At 38.7% G+C, this 19,320-nt stretch overlaps 1 protein-coding gene across 4 annotated transcripts in view; it reads left to right on the forward strand.

Moving 5' to 3' along the window:
* The window catches only part of plxna1 (plexin A1), a 219,682-nt gene that overhangs the window by 131,311 nt on the left and 69,051 nt on the right, over positions 1-19,320 (forward strand). For all 4 annotated transcript variants that reach the window (XM_014468382.2, XM_023325775.1, XM_023325773.1 and 1 more), the window contains exon 10: positions 11,607-11,807. In XM_014468382.2, coding sequence (XP_014323868.1) covers positions 11,607-11,807 — 201 coding nt within the window. The remainder of the gene's footprint in view (positions 1-11,606; positions 11,808-19,320) is intronic.

A 19,320-nucleotide genomic window follows, 5' to 3' on the forward strand; every position in this document is an offset into this window, starting at 1 on the left:
GAGCTGAAAATAGTTTGATTTGGTCAACAGATGGTTTCTTGGTGCATCACTTGTATTTTTTTTCACTCATCTTCTTCTATTCGTCTCAACTTAATGTTCATCCCCATTTCCTTGATTTTTATTTGTCTATTAAACATAAATCTTTTAAATGTGCTTCTCTTAACTTGTAACAAAACCACTTGTCTCCACCCATTACTTGCATGTGCTGCATTTAAAATAACCAGCTGTGTTGTAAAGAGGCCACAAATAAATAAGAAAATCACTGGAGGTATGATGAATTATCCCACATACAGTTTGCCTAAACAATAAACTCCTTCCAGTTAAGTACATAATATACTAGGAGCAAACCAAAAGATTTGTATAAAATGCTTTAATTAGGAGCAGATGTCACAAAACAGTGGAGAAAAACACTGTAAAATAACAAAGGTGACATCAGAAAGGCAAATAAAAAAAAAACAGACCATGACAAGCTACAGATAAAACTGAGAGAAATGCAATTTTCTTTTTTTTTTTTTTTTCAAAAAAATGCTCTAAAGTTGGAGATCAGAGAGCAAGAGAGAGAAGACAACAACATAAAATAAAGTGGAGGCAACAGGATGAAGTAACTTCTTGCCTTCTTTGCCAGACAGCTCTAATTTAAACCGTGACTTAAACTGAACCAGGGGTTCCGTTTGCTCATGTGACGCTTTATCTTTTTGAACCATTTCAACCCTGGAAACTTTGCAAATTTTTGGGAACAGAAAACTTCAGACATGTTTCTGATGCATAAATCACATTTCCACCTGTATGTGATTGTTGCAGGTGTTTTGGGCAAACCTGTAAAAAGTTCTGTTTTGTCAAAAATCAGCAATGAATTAAGTGAATGAAAGTACAAGGTCTTGGAGAACAGATATAGAAATGTGGCCATTTGTTAACATTGTAGAAATGAAGTGGTGTGTACGCCTTAGATTTTTCTGTATATTTCTATGCCTTAATTGTATAGAAGGATATGGAACCATTATTTTCCATAGACATTTAAATAATTTAAATAGCCTCTTTAACCCACATACAAAAGTAAAATCCAAACTCTCTGTATGGGAAACTAACTTAGCTTAGCCCAGTATTGCAAAACCAACAATACGTTTGCAGATTGATGCATGTCTGATTCTTTGAACAGCGTAACCTGCTGCTGTAATGGTAGCTTAAATACTAAACTGTGACTGGAGAAAATGTAAGACTAAGATAAATGTTAGCTTTTTCGGGGAAAGAAAATGTTCTGGAAAATGTTTCTAGTGAGAACATGGTTTGCCTCGTCTGGGACACCGTGGCAAGACTCTGATCATAAAAAACTTTGCTTAGTAGACAAGGACAGCAGATTGATATTTATGGAAGAGGCTGAGATTTAGCAACCTCAGCATGCATAATATATTGACTTCATGCAGATGTGAAGGCCACTTTCTTGGCTAAATCAGTTAAAGTGCTTTGATTAGACATTAAAACTTCAGTTCAGTCTGGTGTGCAGCATTGCTGCTGGGTTATTCTCTTCTCCATATATAATCCAAGCCCCATTAGTGCAGCATGTTTCACCCCAGTCATGCCAACACACTGACTGCACCATTGAATCCGGCATCAGCAAAGGTTTAATGAACAGCTCATTTGTAGCAAAGATGTCACTGATGGACACACAGGCCGTTGCTGCAGGCTGTGCACATGGACACGTCAGTGTTTGTGTGCATGCTGGTTTGTGTCTGTGTTTGTCACAGTTCCCAGTGGTTTAATTATTCAGGCCGCTTTAAATCTTCATCTCCACAGCCCTCACAGCCAGCCCGCCTAATGGTGAACACAGATGAATATTGCATTTTTACCATCAGACTGCCTGTGTGTCAGGGATGGGAAGAAATAACTGCCAAGTCACTGAGAGAAAGAGCAGGGTAGTTAGAAAATAATTCAGCAGAATGGGCTAAAGGAAAAACAAACTCCAAAGTGCAGGCAGATCACAGAAGCAAAGACTGTGATTGAGAAACAGCAACTGCCTGCTGAGATGGAGAGCCAGTGGACAATCTCACAAGACCAGCTAAGTGAGTTTGTCATGTCTTGCTTTTCACCATGCTGTTTTCAGAAAGTAGCCCTCACTGATTCTTATTTCAGCCTCCATTTTACAACACCTCAGTGCTCCCTAGGAAAATCCAAGATGGCAAACTTGGACTGTAACCACATGCTTCAAGCTGAACTGGTCAGGTGATCTGCTGAGGACGCTGAACTGAGGCAGGGAGACTTTAAAAAGAATTAGAATGATCGGAAGAAGCTTAAAAACTCAGTAGAAGCACACAGAATGCCAAAAGCTGAAATGAATCACAAAAATAGCAGAAGCTGAAATCAGAGTAAGATCTCTACCCGATCTGTGTGAAAAAGTTTCTATATTAAAACTGTTTCTTTATGCTGCGATATCAAACTGTTACTTTGTCTAATTAAAAGCTGAACCAAAGGAAGGAAGCATTTTTGTCAAGACTTGGAGTAAGATCAAGTAGAACCTCAATCTAATAAAAATATTTTGACTCTCACATGTAGATTTCTTAGTTTTGTTTGACCTGCCTATTAAGGGGAAAGAATGTAACAGCACAGAGATGAGCATCACTAAAAGGTTTGCTGTGGAGTAACAATAGTTTGCTGTCTCTCATCTTCCTGTCATTTATTTTAACATCACCCACACAGGGTTTAAGTTTTGAAATGTATTACTTTAAAAAAGTTTTTTTTTTTTTTTTAAATTGAAAAATTTAATCTGACACGTTTACAGTGACCTAATCAGGTGGTTCCAAGTTGGCTCTATTGTAAATAAAGATGGTTATTAGAAACCTGCTGTATGTATGCACTGGAACCGATATGGATCTGAATGAACGTTTTTGGTTAAGTGTCTGAAGCAGCAAAGTAGGTAGATGGATGCCTTGACTTCAGAAATAATTTATGCTTGTAAATAGATTAATGCTCTATTCTATTTATCTTAAAAACATCAGTAATCTTATAAATCTGAGTTTAATAGTAACTAATCACTGTAGTAATAACTGGGTATAAAAGCATTAATATTTATTATTTACGTGAAATCCAGCTATCTCTTAGTGGTGAAATTCTGGTTTCACTCCAGACTTTCTGAAGTGTTGTGCCGTCTGTAGAGAAGAGCCATGGGCAGCAGATAGAAGAGCATATCTACCTCTGAAATCAAAGCTCGTCTTTGAAAAGCTGAAAAGCACAGAGTTTGATTGCTGCTGACATATCTGGGTTAGAATGAAACGGGGTGCCAGGCACCCGCACCCTTCCCCCTCTACACTATGAAAACCCATAAGGAGGAAAAATGAAGAGCTCCGTCAAAAAGAAGAAGAAAAAAATCCCACGTTCTTGTTTTATTTTTATTGTCTTATAGCGCACGGCATCATGTGTGTCAAGGGGATAAACTGTGTACGGTTGCCGGCTTGCTTGTAAATCAAAGATAAGGGATTATGAGATGAAATCAGAAATGTATGTTTCTACAGTTGATGTATCAAAGGCCAGAGTTTGAAGCAGTTTGTGGGCACATGGAGTAAAGAGAGTAGATGTATGCTAGATTCAGGCAAGCTCCAGGTCTGGAAGGTGTTAATAGCACAAACAATCAAAACTGAATAACAGGTACTCAAGTCATGCATTCCTTCATTCATCTGCACTCAGAGTTCACCGTATTTCTCTCTCATCCTCTCTTTCTACATCACCAGTCTGCTCAGAAAGAAGGTTGTGGGCAGACAATCTCACAGTCCCTTTCAAGCTTCAAAGTCCCCTTTCTTCCTCTGCATCCTTTTGCTCCTGCACTGTTCTACATGTTGCTGCCTTATTAACTTGTTCCTCACTCTATCGCTCCTTTCATCCCCTGTAGTAAGTATTCGGTCACAAAACATATTTCTGGCTTTTGCGTCCTAATGAGCCGCCTTTACATGTACACACATGTTTTTACCCTGCTTCTGTGTAAAATATGCAATGTACAGCTTCCATACTAATGTACCTTTAGCTAATTTTACCACCGTGTTGTTTTTTCTTCTGTATATCTATAAATAGCTGTTATGGTGCTAATTTAGCTAATAGATGACTTTGTAGAGTCTTAAGCACACGTAGTGTAGACGATTAAAAAAAGCTGCCTGCCTTTCTGTCATGATTTATTTCATCTATGATATGGTTAAAAAGCTTTGACCAAAAATTTTTTATATTATAAACCTTCTTATTATTTTTTTTATAGCCATTTCATAGTTCATTATTTGTTGTGGACTCTAGTCAGGCTAATCCTAAAAAAAATTAGCTAAATTGTTGGATCAAAACAAAAAATAAAAAATAATTGGATACCCAAGTCACACTCCATCTGCAGAAAGACTTTATGGTCAGATGAGACATGGGTTTGAGCAATTTGACGAGAAAAACTGTCAAATGTGATGGTATTATGCCGAATGTCTTCGTCACACTTTGTTTCCACAAAATGGCTGGAATGCCTAAAATCAACAGGTTACAACATGGACTCAATTATGTGTTGCAACAGGATAAAGATCCCAAACGTACAACTAATCAATAAATTGAAACTTGTGCAGACAAAAGTTTGAACACTTTGCATTTTTAAAATCATTATTGTATGCTTTATCAACCTGGTTTGCAAAAGAAAAATAGTGTTTTTCTGTGATTCATTTATAAAAAACTCCTAAACAGAACTGTCAGTTATCTTTCTGGTAATTTGTCAATTAGATAATTTAAATACCTAAAATTGTTTATATTAATAGCAAGATTTAGCACAGTCCTGACAGTCTTTATTTGACTTTGTAAAACAGTTATTGTACTTTTTTTCACTGTGAAGAACAAAACACCCAACATATTTAATAGTAAATCTTTGTGGATGCATCTAAACCTGCATATTTTATAGTTGTCACTAGCACTGCTTTGGTGCATAAATCTTCATGGATTCTGAATTTTGCTAGATCTTGTTTTTTGCCACCTAATTTTTAGAACCATTAAGTTAAATTAGAGTTTGAATAGCTGAATTATGTATTTAATCGTGCTACTTTTATTACAGAGCAATTTTTTATTTTTTTTTAGCAAAAAAGTGTATCAGCCCCATTATGTACGGCCCTCCTTGTTATATAGAATAAAAATGACACCTTATGTTTTGGCTGTAGCAGCCTATATGCTATAACTTGTGTAAAATCTTTATCAGAGAACCTAAGAGACGACATCTACAGACAGTAGGATGTGTTCGGCATTCTTTATGTACCTCTATTGTGAGCTCTTTGTGACACACACACACACACACACAATGTTCCCCTTATTTGTACCATTGTGTCCCCTTTGCTCCTCTGTGACCATCGCTGCCATCTCATCTCTCCCCCAGGCTCCCCATATCGCTTTACTTCATTATTTAGCATGTTATTTTTTCTCATCCCTGATCTATAGTCTGCACATCACAGAAGCAGCTAATTAATTATGGATGGAGGGGTGTGTGTGTGTGTGTGTGAATTGGAGAGATGAGGGGCTCTTTTAAAAAAAAGAAAAAGCAACGACCAGACATCTGCCTCATTACGAATGCGCAGTGTTTTTGGAACTTTATTAATTTATATCTTGTCAGGCTATGCCAAACCTTCAGAACTCTTTTAGCTCTTTTATTCCATTTATTTATTAATAAAGCATCCCACATTTGCTTTCTGCTTTTATCCCTCTCTTACTCCCACACTTGTGTCCCAATCCACCCCCAAACCCATCACCACCTAATGTCTTGATTTTAATCTCTCACCTTTCTACATATCTGCACGAACACACACATACATACACATGCCTACTGACACACACACTGGCACATCTTCCCGCTGACTGTCTCATTATCTGCTCTTGGCGGATGTTAAAAGGTGTTTGGCCCACCTGCAACGTAGAGATTACCTCTTCCCAACAAACATTGGTTTATTAATGTCTGCCTTTATTTATAAAGTGTAATAGTGGAAGAGGAATAGTACACATCTGAGCACATTGACGAAAGGAAAATGTATTAAACCTGCCTTAATGTGGAGTGACAGCTGATCTCCTGTAAGAAGATTCATGGTGGCATCTAATCTAATTTGGTATCCGGGCATTTATACACACACGGTTTCTAAGCAGTCCTGAAAACTCTGGAATTTGATTTTACTGTTTTCCTAGATCTGATTGAATATAGAAACGTTCGATGTTTTCTACATTTTAACTTTTTGACAAGTATTTAAAATTCCCAGAATGAGTTGATAAAAACCATTTCTGAATGCCTTAAATGTTTACTTCCACCTCAGATATGACAGATTTTTTTTTAGGGTCAGCAACCTTTGAAAGCAATAAGTTTCATTAACAGAGTTTCATCAGGGTTTGGACCAAATGAAGTCTAATCTTTAAGACATTTAGAGTATAAGCAAAAAAATAACAGCAGATAGGTGTTGATCCTTGTGTATCTCCTAATGTACTGTACAGTTCACTATGAAAAAGTATGTAATTTCAAATTGAAAAACAGATGGGAACCCAGTGATTTAAAAAAATACTTCTTAGGATGCAAAATGTCTCACCTTTCCGAGAAGGAAAATTTGGGAAACATTTAGAGGCAAAATTCTGAATTTGTAAGTAACAAAATAAATGTGTACCAGGTAAACTGTATCTGGAAGATAAGTTCGCAAAGCTATCAAATACTCCATGACTTGACTTATTGTCTTGTCTCTAAAAGGAAATAAAATAAATATCTGGATCACTGTGGGGCATCTTGTCAATGAACGCTCATCAATTACCCTCATTGAACTTCTTGAGGCAAACTGAGGCAGAAAATATTGCTGGAATCTTGCATTGCTTTGACAGACATGGCAATCTTGAGTGTTTTGAAAGGCATTAACAAATTAAATGCATTATTATTATTATTATTATTATTATTATTATTATTATTATTAATGATTCTGCAAAGATTTGATTTGAGAAGGATCACTGGCTTCCCTCTGAATTGGCTGTCTGCCATAGTTGGTTGTTTGATGGAAAATAACAGAGGTGTATTTCATGATGTGCATCTGATGTCATAGTTGCTCCTAATGATAGCTCCCAGCTAACCTACAGATAATGCTAATTTCAGCTGTTTGTATCTGGGATTTTCTTACCTCCTCTCCCATCCAATTGTCATTCCTGACCCATCACCTTCAGGAGGGAACATTGAGTTTGGGCCCAATATGAACTCATAATAAATTTATTTAAGTTGCAGCTTCATTCAACAACTTAGCTTTTTAGCAGAAAATAAGAAATCAGGGGGATCTGAAGGAATGTTTACATTTTCTCTTCATAATCTATATATTTATACATGTCATTAGAACATGGAAATTGCAGCACTAGCCTCAAGCAGCCTTGGAGGTAGAGCAAATATGCAGAGCTAAGAGACCCCTCTGGCTACTTGGATATCCGCCATCACAAACACACTTCTGCACACATCCAGGTACCCATACATACTGTTTAGTGTTTTTGTGATTAGTAAATGAACTTTAAAGCTACCATTGAATTTTTAGTTGCTTGTGCAAAATGGTGGTTTTCTATTTTGGCTTTTGCATGTGTTGACAGTTAAGTTTATGAAGATGTTTGAATGCAAAGACAGTGATGAGAATCCAAAACTGAGCAGATGTTTTTGTGCCGCATTCTCTTGAAGACAAAGCCATCTGTGTCATGCATTCTTTCACGCATCTCCTGCACATCCCAGATACACACACAGCTTCACTAAAAGCGCCTGTTACCTGTTACAGTGGAGCAAGATGAAGTGACCCTTATGAAGCGAGCTGCTGGTCTGTGTAAACAGTTCATGGTCTGGAGAATCTGTTTGTCAAGAAAAGCTTAAATTGCAATTTGCTTTTTTATTGATCTTCTGTGAGACTTTTGACTCAGTATAATACCTTTAAGTGCTCCTGAGGCATTTATTACACACACTGTGTCTGGCAGTAAGCCCACATGGTTGGAGTCGCACACTCAAAAAAAAAAAAAAAGTAAAAAATACACATGCTCTTCCTTCCTGTTGGTCATTCCTATATCCGCCAGATGCTGTGTCACATCTGGCAAAGCAAACCAAAGCATCCGTCTTCACAGATGAATTGAAAACTGAGAAGTCGGGAAAAGGAAGGAAATAAAAAAGAAGAAAAACTCTCCTCTAGCTTCAAAGTATTCCCTTCGGTAAAATATTGTTTCAGTGTATTCTGTGCTCTGTAGCCCTAATGCAGGCTTTGAACTGTTTTGGCACCTGTCACAAAGACTGATGAAATTGTTTCTCCCTGCACAATGGTGTTCTGTTCACCTCTCTCCCTCAGTATCCTCCTTTTTTGATTTCTTTTGCCTCATGTTCCCCTTTAAATCCTCTTTGTTTCAAATGCATCATTGCTGAAACAGGGGCAATGATGAAGTAGCATACTTAAATGCTAGTTAAATGTTCCGTGTAAATGAATGTAATGCTGTAAATATTGAGAAGCCTGACTTTATATGCACATTATCTCTTATTTTATTGTTACTATTACATAAGCTTTGCACTGAGTTGCCCACTTTATATAGCTCTAACTCCAACTCTCTCTGCACAAGGTTTATTAGTGTTTATTTAGGAGTTTTGTCAGGATGGCATTTGCAAGGTCAGGCACTGATGTTGGATGCGAAGAGAGTTCATTTGGCTAGAACTAAGGGACCAAGCCTAAACCATAAAAACCGCCTCAAAATCAAACCCCCTCTGTACCAGACCAATTGTCAGATGGCGAAGCAATGGCAATCCAGACAACATGTCTCCATTTGGTTGATTTGTTCCTGACTTTTTTGGTTTGAAACTGTGTGGTCCACCCAGGAGGTTTCATAAACAGTTTAGCAGTTTGTGCCTGCCATGAGAAAGTTTCATATCTGCTTAGATAAAAGCAATGTCAAAACATCTTCTCAGTCTACTGTAAAGAAAATATCGCTCCAATAAATAACTTTGATGGTGGTTTCATCAGGGGTCATAATGTCATATTTTATTAATTTCATAGGTCTCAAAGGAGACTATAAATACGAAGTAACTCATTTGAGCATTTTCTATAATTTTTTTTTCATTATATGTATTATATAAAATAAAGAGTTTCCTTTTGTAATTTTTATATGGCATTTTAGTTTTGTGTATGCATTAGAAGTGAGAAGTGATTCAATTGAAAAGATACTATAAGGAAATATAACTGGCCAAGAAGCGACAAGTAGACCGCGGAGCTGACACAAAGCCGATAGACGGATGAATAAAACATCAGTTAGCAGCAGCTTATGCTACAGGCAGTGCTAGCTTGCAATTCAGAGGCTTTCTTGACATAGCAGCAGGGTGTTCAAACCCCCCCAACCCCCCACCCTCCTCCACCCAGGGTGATGCAAGTCTGCCGCTTTTGACTTGAGCTTACAGTACTTCTCTGTGACTCGACTTCAAAAGCCACAAGTGCAAATCAATCTCTGTTTCCTCTTCTGTCGCAGTCTCCTGCCTCTCCCTCCATCTCTGGTCCCTTCCATCAATTTTCTAGAGCTGTCTGAGACTCCAGGCAGTTAATTAAGTAGGACATTGTCGGGGACTCTGTACACGATGTGGCTGGAGATGGATGGATGGATAAATAGATTAAAAAGATGTAGGGGATACGGACGTCCCACTTTGCCATTTTTTTAATTTAAAGTATAATTTTATTGTACTTTTTTTTCTGCTCAACATCCATTTGATTATGGTCCTTTTTTAAGTTGTTCACTTGCTGATATTAACATCTCTGTTTCATTTTTTTTCTCTCTCCAATTAAACTACCATCTCACATTTCTTTCCTTTCATTTCCTCACCCTCTCCTCCCTCCTCCACTCCCTACCTTCCTCCTTCCTTCTTAACCATCCATTTTCCTGCTGCTCTCTTCCTCTGCTCACCCCGCCTCCCTCCTAGTTGATTATACGTCTGGTCCTCTGTACTCTGCTTCGTCTTCCTCCTGTAGTATTCCCCTCCCTCATTATGTGTTGGGGAGGGAGGGCGCGTGTTTGTGTGTGATCCGAAACACCAAGCCAGGGCTAAGCAGGCTAATGAACAAACTCCGGCATTGTGTTCGGGCCCCGGGGACGCACTGAAGCTTCTAATGTACAGCTGCTACAGCTGGAAAAAGGGTAAAGGAAAATTTTACAGACCAGGAGTCAGATATGTGCTTAAAGAGAGAGGTGAGCGAGTGTGAGCTGATGTATCTGGAGTGAATATTAAACGAGGATCTGGTCAAAGATCTTTTTTTTTAAGTTCTAATAAGAGTGTGTTACCTAGTGCAGCTGGGACTTGTTTTTAAAATAGATACTGCAGTAGTTTAGGGGGAATAATCTATCTGAAACCAAATGCATTGTTTGAGGTCCCTTCTTCCTATATGAACGGCTGAATGTGAATTTCCTAGCTCTGCATATTTCCTATCATGCAAGTCATTTGTCTCCATGTTGTAAATTGTGTGATATGTATGACAACGTACAGGCTGGGATCTTTAACTCATTTTGTTGAAATTGTATCACCCACACCCTTGTGGTCTTTCTCTTCCTTCCATTCTGTGTTGATGAGATGTGCGTCCCTCTGCCAAATTGCAACATGGTCACTGTAATGACTTAATTTCTTCCAGCACATGCACAAATTCACTTCTCGGAAAGTTTATGCTCTGAGCGTTTTGCCCCGTCTTATTCTTGTCCTAAAAATGCTTAATTAATCCAATTGCACATGGAGGGAGCTGTTTGTCTCTAACACATCTGTACAAGGGTATATGCTCAAACACACACCCTGCTCCTGCAGTTGACGGGTGGTTTCCAGATGATCATAACAAGTGTTTTGGATCTTCCCAGAATCCCAAGCTTGCACGCATATGCTCGAAAATGTGCAACAATTATAGAGCTTGTTATTTTATTTCACACATGGTACTTCAATGCCGTAACACCAGCACAAATTCTTAATGGGTAAAAAGAATACCCTTTATATCTTGTATAAAGACATACAGCATGAGTTTCAACCTGGTGTAAGGCCAGAGGGAGTTTGACCTTACATTGCATTGCAAAGTGTTCATATCCCTCGAACCATCATGTTTTTCCCCCACTATTTATAACCTAACCATTGGTTATAAGGCTCCTCCAAGCTTTCAACATCCCCACAACTTTAACTCTGACCAGTCTGCTGTTCCTCCGTCTTTATGATGCTGTCTGTTCACTAATTATCTAAAAAACAAAAAACCTTAAGATCTCCACAAAACAACTCCATTTAAGAGTCAGTTACACACAGATGGACTCTGTTGTACAACTAGGGAACTACTGTTAGAAAACCATATAAAATATTCCTTCTACCTCACAGTGCTGTGCTTCTTTGTGTTGGTCTGCTACTTAAAATCTCAATGAAATCCATTGAGATTTGTGTCAGAACGTGACAAAATTTGGAATAATTGAACAGGGTGTCCATATTTTTGCAAGGCATATGTTGCTACTGCATCACAGATATTAGAAGGTTTTGTGGCAACAAATTTGATTTTATTGCATATTTTCTTGCTACTTTGTTACTTTTCTTTGTTGTTTCTTTTAGAAATAGAATGTAAGTATCTCTTTATTCATATGATTTCCAGGATTGCCCCCAGATTCTGCCATCAACCCAGATTTACATGCCAGCGGGAGTCACCAAGCCGATCACCTTGGCAGCCAGGAACCTTCCCCAACCACAGTCCGCACAGAGGAACTATGAGTGCGTCTTCGACATTCAGGGTCTGACCAAAAGTGTTCCTGCGCTGCGCTTCAACAGCTCCTCCATCCAGTGCCAGAAAACCGAGGTGAGCAACATTGGAAAGATTATGGGAATTCTGGGTAAATTGTGAATTAAGGAAATGCGGGTTTTTTTGCACAGTTAATGTTGGAGAACACAGGAGGTGACATGTTCTTTATTCAACATTTCAGAGAAAAATCTGAAGTGTAAAACATAAGAATGCCAGATCATATTTTAACATACAAAGCTAAAGTAAAAAAAAAAAAAACTAAAAAAAAACTACTATTTAATGAACTGCAGTGCAAATGATGTGGTGCATTAGGTTCAAACAGAAAACATTCTCATTACTTTGTTATAATCAATACAGCTGGGTAACTAAATCATGATCCCAGAGAAGGCATTGACTTGGTCAAGGTTAAATAATTGCCTCCAACAGCTAATGACCATTCTGGACATAAATGTGCTCACCATCATGATGAATCACTATGCACTCATTGCATACTGGCTTGCTGACAGTCTAGATATATGACCCTATCCTTATACGCTGCATTGAACCGCTAGTTGGCAAATAAATATTGTTGTCAAGTACTAAACTTATGATTAAGATGCATGTATACATAATGAGGATTTTCCCAGTCTTTTTATTAGTCCAAATCATAAGTGATTACATTGGATTTCCTAGAACGTGATTTAAAATATTGATCAACCATGAGTAAGGCTGAGGAGTGGATGTTCATAGCTTGGTTTTACGATGCTGGCAAAAGTGTTCATAAGGTTACATGAAAACAAAAAACATATTTAGTTGATGTAACAGACCAAAATGAAGTAGTTCATTCTCAAGTGAATTTCCTGGGCAAATAAAAATCAAAAAAAGTGTTTCATGCATTTGTTGTCGGCCACTTTACTTTGATATTTCTCAATAAACGCCAGTTCAACCAATTGCTTTCACAAGTCACCCAATTTATGGATGACATACAAAATGCCATGTGTGGCAGAAAGCAAAGTCCTTCGCATCACCCTGATCTTTTAATCCACTTCAAATTTGACAGATTTTACTTGCAAATACATTTTAAAGATCTTTACATCCTGCTCTGTGTAGGTCTATCACAGAATCCCAGTGAAAGCACATTGATGGTTGTGATGCTGACATGACAAAACGTGACAAAGTTCCAGGGGTATAAACACCACTGCAAGGCTCTGTATGTGCTCATGACTTTAACAGGAAGTGGTGCATATTAACTGGATTTAGTGCTCCCACATAGGGCTTTTTTTTTCTGCACACTGTCTAGTAAGAACCCGTTTTGTTTGTACGTGTGCAGAGGATTTGCAGGTAGGTCCATGGCAGTTTGATGTTGGAATATGGCTGTTTTTGCACGCGCATGTGTGGCTTCAAAATAGCATGACAGATAAGAGGTAGCTAGCGTCGCGCTTCATTGAGGCTGAAAATGTGCAGAGGAAGTCTCTCTCTGAACCTAGTTTGGAGCGGATTGATCATGTTTACACCTCCACTCTATACCTCTCCCTCTATTTTCCTCCATCCTCCTGCAGAGTTCATCTTTTTCTCTCTGCCTTCCTGCTGCTCCCTGGTTTCAGCGCTCAATCTTCCGCACATGTTCACCTGCACTCTGCACCAGAGTGTTTTCTATTTTTGGAAAAGAGATGATAGATAATGCTTTTAATTTAGTTTTTCATGCAGGATCATGAGGTGTCACTGCAACAGAGAATAGTGGATTTGATAAATTAGAACCACTTAGATGTCATTTTTTTCGTTGCGGAGCTCTTTCACTTGATAATACTCTGAGGTTTTGTCATTTACATATATGAGCAGCGGTCCGTACTTAACCGTAGATCTTGACGACTACCCACTGTGACAGTATTCTGTCCATATTGACGGATAGTCTACAGGTGTTGGCACACACTTGACAGGGAAGGCAGGGATAATTATCCTGCTACAGGGTTGTCTCTCCACAGAGATGTCTGTTTATTGACTCTTTATTGTAGCTGGAAGCCTGGTGTTAATAAGCAACAAAGTCCAGCTCTGGCCAAAAGTTAAATATCTCTATTTGATGTCCACCAACCAGACATGCTAGCAGTAATTAGCCTCAGGCTGTCAACACTTGGTCCTTGTTTAGCAATTTGCTGCGGCAACTTGACTGCAACACCACATATCGATGTAGCACATGCATAGAGTACTCATGCACCCGTATTTAGATTCAGGAGATGAAAAAGGTGCCAGCTGCATGAACTTGCTATTAAGGCATAATTCATGCAGACTTGAGCTTATGAGTTTAATTATGTGTCATGAATTATTAGGATGAGGATCTTATTTTAGCAGAGGAGCAATATTTCACAAGAATAGGGTCTTAAATATTAGTTTATCCATTTATAGACCTTCATATCTCTAGTTTTCACACAGGCTCCTCTCTGTTTGCTCATGCTGTGACAGCGTTCAGCACGGAGTCTATGAATCATGCATGACTGCGGTGGAAATAGACTTCATCTCCTATGCTGTGTACACATTGCTGCATCTGTTTGTATACACACACGCGCACATACACACCTATGGCGAGAGGGGTTAATCACTGTCTGTAGGCACGTTGACATGTGCATCTCTCAACATGGCTTACTGCGAGTCTCCCATGATAGCCCTGTATGCATCTTTGGATTTTCACTTCCCTCAGACCACTGCAACAACACTGCTTTATGGCTAGTCAATGGGATGCTAAACCAGTGGTTTGTCTTTGTGTTTGAGTGACTCAAATGTTTATCTAAAACTCATGGGTCAAACTAACACAGCTGAAGAAAGGAGCACAAGCAGAGAAACTAGAGTTGTGTTGAGTTATGGATACAGTGATGCATACAGCTGACAGGACGATGCAGAATATTGGGCTCATAAAAATAAGATTGTGGTAATATTTTGTGGAAATCTATCTATATATATATATATATATTTTTTTTTTTACAAATATATTTTCATAAATCACAAATTGTGCTTTATAGAAGCTTTATTCAGTGTGAAATTATCTAGTTCAGATTTGGGTATAAGTTCTGAGGTAGAGATTATCAAATGATGTTCAGACTCATTAAGAAACCGTGAAATAACCCTTTAAGTCAGCATGACTAGAAGCGCTACAAGATATGCCAACTTTGTGCTGCTTTTGATTTGATCTGAGACAAACATCTTTCCAGAGTGGAGAACATTCTAGTTGGTGTTCAGGAAACTAGTGAGATTTGCTAATTGGTTTTCTCGGCGATTGATTACTAGCCCATAATAATGTATTTCTCTTCATTGTATGGTTGCAAACAGTAAAGGAACGAGCTCGGTAACATAAGTCATATAGTACAGTGGGCCCTGCTACGTTAATTTAAGAAGAACAAATAAGGAGCTTATTTCACCACGTGCAGCATCCATTTTGAATATGGGTTAATGGATTACCAAGGAGCTTCAGCTAGGTGTTCTGTGAGATTTTTGCCATATTTGACTCAGGTGAGAAAATTGTGTTCAGAGCTCAAACCAAGCGTGTGACTAATGTATTGAACAACAGCTGTATGTTGCTAGTTCACACAATAGGTGTGGTCAAAATCTACTCTCACAAGAGTTAGACCAGTGTTTTGTTTCTTGTCATAGATGTGAAAGCTGACTTACGTTGTCTTGAGGTCATTAATGGTGTTTTGTTTTTTTTAACACCTCTGGCCTCCAGCTATTGTTAGTAGTTAACAGTTAGCTAGTGGCTTGGTGTCTTGTCTGTCACTTTGTAGAAAAACAGACAAGACACTTTCATTGCCAGTACACTTTTGTGCTGGCAATGAAGTACAAAAGATTCAACCAGATAATTGCTCTAAAAGTGGTGGAGTTTTCTTTCACGTTTTAGTAATGGAGTAGTGTTGGCTAGTCCAACAATAAAACTTTAATCTGTGGTTTTCCAAAGAGACGAGCGCTGAGCTTCCCGCGGGAGTCTGTAGGAACTCCTGTGGGACTAAACTGAAAACTATACCGATAACATTGTTTTCTGTTCATCCTTAATGCAATACACACAAAAGGGACAAGTTTCAAAGGAAGAACGAGATAATGGATATTAAAAGCTGCAACACTTCAGCGATGGTGATGTTGCCTTTTCCTCATTTGAACTTGGTGCAGTACAGCTGATCTTCTCTAAACTCTGTTTTCACACTGACCGGCTCCATTGTGTGTAATAAGGATCAATTATATTCAGTTTATGTCGACTACAAGAGTACGCATCACAGCGCACAGAAGTCAGAGTTCAACATATTTCAACGTTGACAGTTCAATTTCCCTCTGCCACACAGACCTCCACACCGAGGTAGGCGCTGTTTCATCAGCACTTTTTCCAATCTAGGACAAAATCCTTGTTTTACACCCAGTGCCAAACATCCGGTGATGCTTCTTGCCCCTTTAAGGCCAAACTTAGCAAACTTTAGCAAACTTTGTCAGCATAACATGGCAGCTAAAACCTACTTCCTTATTATTTCAAAATAAAAGTATAAAATAATGATAGCTGTAATTTACTTCGCCAGTCAAAATCACATGCTGACAACAACTGAATTGCACGGTGCAGGACACGTTTCACTTTGACAAGACAAATGCTTTCATTTTTCTATTTCCTTAAACCCCTGGTGTTGAGAGCTAAATGTTGAAAGAATTGGGGATCGGAAGTAGACAAAAGAAGATGAGGAGGACAAATGTTGTAAAGAAAAAAAAAGCAGAGAACCAGAGGAAAGAGAGACTGATTGAGCAAGAACAAAAAAAGATGTAATGCCTGAGAGAGATAGTGACTAGAAAAAATGAAGATGAGAGGGTGTTAGATGGACTAGGGAAATTGGAGCTTAATAGACAATTTCAGGTTACATGAATGGAGGAAAGTGGAAGAGGGAGAGAGATGTCGAAAAGAACATAAGGGAAGGAGCGGGGGATCGAGATGAGAGCATGTGAGAGAAGAAAATCTTCTCCAAAGTCTCTCCTGAGGCCAGAACTCTTTCTCCTCTCTTTCATACAATATCACACCATCCCAGAGTAGACAACTTCACCACAGGATATTCAGAACATCCAGAGTCAGATCAGGTTTAAACTCTAGTTTCCCATATTTTGCTGTTTCTACGGTGACTATGATAACATAATACTCTTATGGAGGATCCCCTGGGAGGAGACTGTCAATAACCCACTGTATATGTGGTACACAGGATATATGATAGTGCAACTCCAGCTCTATATTACCCATGTTAGGTATTGGCTATCCATATGTGCTCTTGGGAGAATTCAGTGTTTTTGTATTAAGTTCCTGCACACACCAGCTGATCCCAACGGGGAAAAAAGACCAAGTGGATTATAGATCTTAGGAGAAAGAAGGCAGGACTGTAAAAGGCTTGCTTTCGCAAGCACACATAAAACAAGTAGGCCATATTTAAGGTGTTGAGACTTTGAAGATTCCTACGTTATAAAAACTGCTCAAAGCTCTAAATTTTGCTGTGTTGAGCCTTCATTGGGTTTGTATTGCACAAGTAATAATTCATAGCAGTTTGCATATCTGGCTTTTGAAGTTGGGAATTTTGCAAAAAGTAAAATTTTTTATACCCTGGTAAAGTTAATAAAATAACTCGCTGTCCAACGTCCACTAGCAAATAAATTGTAGAAGCGCTCTGATCATTTTGGAGGAGATGAGGAGGAAAAGCGTGTCCTCTTTGCTTCCTTCTTATTTCTTTTTGCCAGAAAAAGCCCACATTGATACTGACAAATTCACAACCATCAGCCAGACCTTATGGTGGAAATAAACTCTGGTCAGCAGCCACCAAAACAACAAGCTGGTGTCTGCATCAGAGCTGTCCGATTTTCTGACCTGGAAAAGACAGCTTCCCGGTGTGTGTCGACCAATCAGAGGCAGCGCTTCGGGTGAAAGGGCCAATAGGATGCTGAGCTGGGGGTTGTGAAGGCTGCGGTTGCACTGCCAAAGGGGTCACCGGCGTAAACAAGCACTTGTACACGCCCACACGCACAGCCCTGTAAAAGTATTCACAGCCCTAACATTTTTTCTAATTTTATTTTCAGACGGCCACAAATTTCAGGGTATGTTGCAGGGTTTTATGAGGTGAAGAACTGTGAGATGGAAGGAAAGGGAAATGTAGTTTTCAAAATATTTTTACAAATAAAAAGTTGAGAAATCTCTTCTAATAGCCCTAAATAACATTTTGTGCAAATCTTTCCTCTAGGAGTCACCTAAGTTTTAAATTCAATGTGTGTGCCTCAGAGGTTTGCTAGAGAACATTAGTTAACATTTTTACTATCAGTTTTACACATTTAGAAACTCAAATTTGTGCCCATTGTTCAAAGTATTTTACTGTCAGGCTAATTGGATAACTACAATTATCAATTTCAGGTTTTGTAAGAGAGTATCTGTTAGAGTTGGTCCTGAACTTTATAATTATTTCTGTGACTATGTTTAGTCTAGCTGTCCTACATTAACTCACATTAAGTCTCCGAGGTTTTTTTTTTCTGTAGAATTGCTTTTAGTGGCATTTAGTTATTTCTGAAGCCTTCCCGTTGGATGATACTGCCACTATCATGTTTCTGTTTGTTAGTTTTGTTTGGGTGTGTCATGATAAAGGGGGCAGAACTGAAATGCTCACTTCTTAATTTGCAATTTAAATTGTTTAATTTTCCTTTCACCTTTCACATTGATGCACTACTGTGTGTTCTGTTGAGGAAAAATCCCAATAAAACACCTGGAAATCTCTTGTAGAAAACATGACATGGAAAAAAATCCAGTACTTTCAGAACCAAAGAGTCTGGGGAAGATCATCTGGAGATCTCTTTAACACTAAGACTGAATGAAATGGCTCAACCTGTTGTAGACTCTACTTTTCTTAGCATTATGGCCCTAAGTGTTGTTAGCTTTTACTTCAGTTGCACGTCTCCACTCTCCTCCCTTTTCCTCCCTCTTTAACCTTCTTTCCTTGTTTCTCCCTGGAGGGCAGGAATGAGAGGACAGATGATATCAGCTCAAGCCGTACACCATTACCTCAACGTCTGATAAACCAGTCGGCCACTCCATCACCCTCCTTTTTTCTCTCGGCTCTTCACCAGTGAGGAAAAAGCAGACGTGGGGTCAGGAGGAGAAAATCTAGTTTGGATATAAGATGTGTGTCTGTGTGTGTTTTCTCAGCGTGCGTAGAGAGCAGCTGTTTGTTGAAGAAGAGATGTGACGTTTTAGAGGTCCTGATGGCATCCAATTAAGGGAGATAAAATGATGATGAATTGCAGTCTGGCTGCGGAGATCAACACCATTGTGTGTGTGTGTGGGTGTGTTTGAGAGCGCACCCATGCGCGCGCACCCTCGTACAGCAAGACAGCCAACTACAAAAGCAACAGATTTGGAGAAAATTGTGGTATGTGAAGGAAAGATGGGAAAGGTGGAAAAATACAAAAGCAAGAAAGTTCTGATGCAGCGATTTGAGAAGGAATCTGAAAAATAGATTAGGAGAAAAGGTGAAAGATAAGTACAGCTGTAGAGGAGAGAACAAATAACTTCCAATGGGAAATGAGAAGGAAAAATGGCAAACCAAAAAAA

This window comes from Xiphophorus maculatus, chromosome 20 (genome assembly GCF_002775205.1).
Source record: "Xiphophorus maculatus strain JP 163 A chromosome 20, X_maculatus-5.0-male, whole genome shotgun sequence".
Classification (NCBI taxonomy): Eukaryota; Metazoa; Chordata; class Actinopteri; order Cyprinodontiformes; family Poeciliidae; genus Xiphophorus; species Xiphophorus maculatus.